This window comes from Triticum aestivum, chromosome 6A, assembly GCF_018294505.1.
Source record: "Triticum aestivum cultivar Chinese Spring chromosome 6A, IWGSC CS RefSeq v2.1, whole genome shotgun sequence".
NCBI classification, from domain to species: domain Eukaryota; kingdom Viridiplantae; phylum Streptophyta; class Magnoliopsida; order Poales; family Poaceae; genus Triticum; species Triticum aestivum.
The window spans coordinates 19851091-19856563 of record NC_057809.1 but is presented as its reverse complement, the minus strand read 5'-3'; the positions used below and the strand labels follow the sequence as shown (position 1 = coordinate 19856563).

Sequence of the window (5473 nt, the reverse complement as noted above, 5' to 3'; positions counted from 1 at the left end):
GTCTAGCAATACTTTTCAAACTAAATTAAACAAAGGATATGTTTATGTTGCTGAATGATTAAAATTAAAATCGCTAATTGGTTATCCCTAAACAAAGTTGCTTCCTGATAATAAGAAAAGAATATTGTTTTTGCTGAAGAAAAGTATATTGCTAGTTTCTACGATACATCTATAATCTTGTATTGCAGATTCTTGTGATCAATTCATCAGTTTCTCATATGTATTAGCTAAACTCAAATGTGTTGTTCCCAAAGTGGTGACTAACCTATACTATTAGGATTCAGACATGCCAATCGTTGCCTTTTATTATTATTATTATTATTATTATTATTATTATTATTATTATTATTATTATTATACTTGAGTACCTACCTAATATGTTGTTGAAATGCATATATGTAAAAATGGCATATGTACAATAATCGTGTTGGTGGACTCGAGTAACATATGTGATTGTTATTCATTCTGGATTTCATCATTATTTGCATAATCGGGTATATGCAAGGTGGACTCAAAACAATGGCATATGTCGATCTTGTTTTTTGAAGGTACCGTGGTGTGGTATTGATTGCAAATGGATGGCGGAATTGGTATCAGATATAAAGTTGACCTAGAGCGCATGCTGCTTGATGGAAGTGCAGAGCCAACATACCTATGGTTGTCACTTTTAGAAGACATCACGGACTGTTTCTCTGATGATCAGCAAATTGGTAGTGGTGGGTTTGCAGTGGTTTATAAGGTACGATGTTATCACTAGTAAGCTTTCTCATTCTTGATCACGATTTATCACACACACACAAATAAATAAATAATACATGTTGTGAATGTAGGGAATAGTCGGAGAACGGATGGTTGCTGTAAAGAAGTTGTCCCAAACGCTTGATATGCATGAGAATAAATTTCACAAAGAGGTTGAGTGCCTGATGAAAGCCAAGCACAAGAATATAGTGCGTTTCCTAGGATATTGTTCTGACACGCAAGGGAGAATTGCAAATTATGAAGGTAAGTTTGTGATGGCAGATCTGCGCAACTGGTTACTATGTTTCGAGTATGTACCAAATGGAAGTCTCGATAAGTATATTACAGGTATGATCTAAGATTTATTCCCATACTTTAGTATTTAATATAGGTCATTATACAACCTAGCTTCTCGTATTTTGTGGTGATCCAGGTATCCCATATGTTTGCCAAATATTTTCGTAGATTCATCTGGTGGACTTGAATGGTGTGAGCGCTACCAGATAATCAAGGGAATCTGTGAGGGCTTACTTCATCTTCACGAGAAGCATATCCTCCACTTAGATCTAAAGCCAGGTAATATATTGATTGATGATCGGATGGTACCCAAAATTGCTGATTTTGGTCTATCAAGGTGCCTGGATAAAGACCAAACCCGAGCTTTTACTTCACACCTATGTGGATCGCAGTAAGACAACCTCTTAAAAGCTCTTCCTTTTGTTCGACATGAATCTATACTCGTGTCTATTCATTGATCGGACACTCTTTCTGTAGAGGATATCTGGCTCCTGAATTCTACAGAGGACAAGTCGCATTTGCCTCGGACATATACAGTCTTGGCGTTATAATCATTGAGATACTAACAGGAGAGAAGGGGTATCCAGAAGATGAGAATGTAAGAGTTTAAGCGTTTGCTCCATGTTAAGTATATATTTTCCACATAAAGCATGTTACTATTTAATTTACCTTTGAGAAATAGAAAAATTCATCTATTCATAGACAAGAAAACTATTCTAAATGCTTTCTTGGCCTAATATGTAGCACTTGGATCGCATTTGTAGCACCCCTCTTATGCGTTCATACTTGTTATTCACCCAAAAGGTTGAACTTATAAGGAAATGTGGAAAATGCGCTTATGTGTCAACTTTTGTCCCCACATGTGTAACCCCCAAAGACCTAAATGTGGATTGAAAATGACTGAGATTCTTGAACTCCATACCTCATTGCATGGATGCCATTTCATGTTTCATACACCAAGCAACAAGCCCACCCATTAGCCCAAACCCACGAAGATAGGTGACAAGTTTGCATATAGCCCAAACCCACGAAGAAATGCAACCAGAAGCTAGGTAAATTTATGTGTCCATATGAATGTATATAATTTTCCTCTTAAAGATGTCCAGGGTATTTTCTCTCTATATATATTAGCTACAAAACACCTATCATCGGAGTTTATTTTGTAGATGATAACTTACAGTTGTGATTTTGTAGGTAGTTGAAAATTGGATGAATCGATTGGAGGCATCAGATAATTTGGAGATGCAATTGGAACAAGTAAGAGTATGTGCTAAGATAGGGATAGAGTGTATGGACTTGAACCCGAAGAAGAGACCAGTTGCCCGGTGTGTAAATGATAGGCTTGATAAAACGACAAGTGTCGTCAAAACTGGCATCAGTAGTTCATCGGTCAAACAACAGGTTAGTTTCCTAAAGGAACGATATTGGCCAGCGAGAATCGCAAAGCTTTCATCTGAGTACCTTGGAAAGGACATCAAGCAACAGGCTAAAAGAGATGAACTCGTGAACTATGTTGGGACTCCTAGAGAAAAGCATTGGCATCAAGGTCGAGAAGAAGCTCCAGATGATCAATGGTCATTATGTGGAGCGCGTGATACAAAGCAAAATATTATTCCACAAGGTGCAAGTATTTCTTGTTCTAACCATGGTGTGCTCTACAAGTTGAACAATCTAGACATTTTCAACACAAAAGCATGTAAGAATTACGTGAAGTTGGGCGGTCCTATATTGGAAAATATAAAATGTGTGAAACTTTTCAAACGGGGGGAGCTCAAACCAATTTTAAAGGATAAGAATTTTATTAGAAAAGATGGCTTTGGAGAACTTTACAAGGGTCTTGTGGATAACGTACCTGTCATGGTAAGGAAGCTGATTAGTGATAATGTGGTGGAGAATGGAGATTTTGCAAATGAAGTCATCATGCTATCTCGAGTCATTCACAAAAACATCATTAGGCTCATAGGTTGTTGCCTTGAATTTGATGCCCCAATCCTAGTCTATGAGTTTTTCTCAACAGTTAGCCTTCATGATATTCTTCACATCAACATCAAACTGCCTCTCAACTTGAGTGTGCGATATAATATTGTTGCAGCATTAGCAGATGCTCTAGCATATGTGCATTCAGCGGCCAGTACCCAAATTTTACACTGTGATCTTCAACCAACAAATATACTATTCGATGATAATCTCTTCAGTGGCAAGTTTGTCCCCAAGATCTCTGGCTTTGGCATGTCAAGGATGATTGCGAGAGACATCATTGGTGACATGACTTATATGGATTCAATATACCTACAAAAAGGCTATCTAACAGAACAAAGTGATGTATATAGTTTTGGAGTTATCATCTTGGAACTTCTTACTCGGAGCAAGGCTATACATGCTGACCATAACAGCTTAGTGAGGACTTTCCTCGAGAATCACAAGAAGGGTAGGAAATCAACAGGGCTATTTGATAAGGAAATTGCACTGAAAGGAGATTTGGGGCTTCTTGACATGCTGGTAGAAATTGCCGTCAAATGTCTTGACGATGATGTGGTGCTAAGACCGTCAATGGTAGATGTCACAAAATGCCTTTCTATACTGGATCGATCCCTTAAATCGTGAGTTGACAAGTCGATGCATTTACTAGTTGAGTTTTGAACATCAAATAAGCTGATAGGGAGCTATATATGTGTGGCTAACTTTAATTTATATATTTTTCTGTTGTGCAGGGGGGATGCTAGGACAGCTAGTCACGAGGGTCTAGACCCGAGAAAAGCCCATAGCCATGGGTAATTCATACCTAGTACTTCCTCTATTCTACTCCGTATGTAGTCCCTTGTAGGAACCTCTAAAAAGACTTTATTTAGGACGGGAGTAGTTTGCATCATTATATGTATCTCGTACTGAATATATACTAGTACTTGGGTACGTGCAAACACGTGTAAGATTTGCATTCTTATAATTAGTACTACTTGCACTACAACCTGTTTAACAAACATGACCGGAACATTAATTCCTTTAAAAAAAATCTCAAGGTGCAAGTATTATTAGTGCGTAGCTCTATGTTTCAATACATGTGCCAGTGCGTGTGAATTGTGCACAGGCTCAAGTCATACGCGCACACAGATGGATGATAGCCCCAAATTGCTTAACTTTTTATAGTCTTTAGATAATTATAGAAAACAATGGTACCTTCGGCTTACTATATCATGCACTGTAGCTGCAAATCCCATCATTCTTAACCATCTGATGGAATCAAATCAATGCAGTTTAGTATAATATTTTTGTTGGCCTGAACTATGGTAGTTTTTGGTTAAATACTCCATCTCGGCAGCTGCTCGTCAGTATTATGTGGCCTGTTTGTCTTGCGGCGTGGATTAAATATTGGGCAATATCATGCGGCTTGTTTGTCTTGTGCATTTTCATCTGCGAGAACATGAACATATGAATATATGATGCCGCTGAAAACTGAAGCTTGTCAAATTACAACAATTTTAAGAAAGACGCCATAAATGTTTGATCCAGTCAGTGAAGTACCACACCATCAATACGAGTAAATCTTGTAAGTCTGAAACGAGCATTGCATGTCATTTTCAACACCCGTAGCATGACTCATGCATCCCTCCTAACTAGTACTCCCTCCGCAAAGAAATATATGGTGGTGACCATGATGGTTCGTGTAGCGCCAGTGGCGGTCAAGGACGGAGTTGCGGAGCAGGGGCGCCGTGTTCTAGCAGACGTGTCGCTTGAATTAGAAGGGAGACCGGCACTGAAGTAAGGTGTTACCGTCGCGGACGAGAAGGGCTTGTCGCCGGAGTTGGAAAGGAAGCCGTGGAGCTATCGGCGGTGAGCGGCGGCTAACCTACAATATCTTCACCGATTTCAACACCATCTTCCCCAACAACGGCGTTATGCACACGCTCCTGTACCCCATCAACAACGGGGAGGAGTGAAGGGCGGCGCCCGGAGGAGCGAGTGGCCCCGGAGGAGGAGGAGAAGAAGAACCCGAAGAACCCGCGTTTGATGCCCCCCTATCTATCTAGCTTGCTATAGATCTATCGTATTAGTTTTTTTAAGTTGTAATCGTTATGCTACTATTATTAAGTTTTATTAGTACTTTAAGTTGTAAGGCTATCATGGAGTTGTAAGGCTATCGTGGAACTATGGGTTGCAATCGTTATGCTTCTATATAATCGTTATGCTACTATATATATTGTGTGTTTCGTGCTATTATTTGTGGATTGCTATGGGTTGTTTTTGCTTATTATTCGTGTATTGCTATGGGTTGTTTTTGCTTATTATTCGTGTATTGCTATGGGTTGCTACGGGCCCGGGTTTCTACACCCCAATCACCACACACACCATCTTCAAAATATTGGTCAAACCATGGACATGCAACTAGGAGCCCCATGCAAACCCACTATGGACATGGGTGCAACTAGGAAATGCAAACTAA

General features: G+C 39.3%; 1 protein-coding gene across 2 annotated transcripts in view; it reads left to right on the top strand.

The window, feature by feature from the left end:
- Window positions 1-5262, top strand: part of LOC123131725 (uncharacterized) — a 5957-nt gene extending 695 nt beyond the window's left edge. Inside the window, exons 2-8 of one of the 2 annotated variants that reach the window (XM_044551399.1) lie at window positions 549-739; window positions 831-1086; window positions 1204-1426; window positions 1513-1633; window positions 2230-3635; window positions 3747-3806; window positions 4701-5262. In XM_044551399.1, the coding sequence (XP_044407334.1) occupies window positions 575-739; window positions 831-1086; window positions 1204-1426; window positions 1513-1633; window positions 2230-3635; window positions 3747-3806; window positions 4701-4767 (2298 nt within the window). In that variant the 5' untranslated portion in view covers window positions 549-574 and the 3' untranslated portion in view covers window positions 4768-5262. Of the gene's footprint in view, window positions 1-548; window positions 740-830; window positions 1087-1203; window positions 1427-1512; window positions 1634-2229; window positions 3636-3746; window positions 3983-4700 lie in introns of those variants that run through there. The other variant, XM_044551400.1, reaches the window with a different exon arrangement.
- Window positions 5263-5473: the final 211 nt, after the last annotated feature.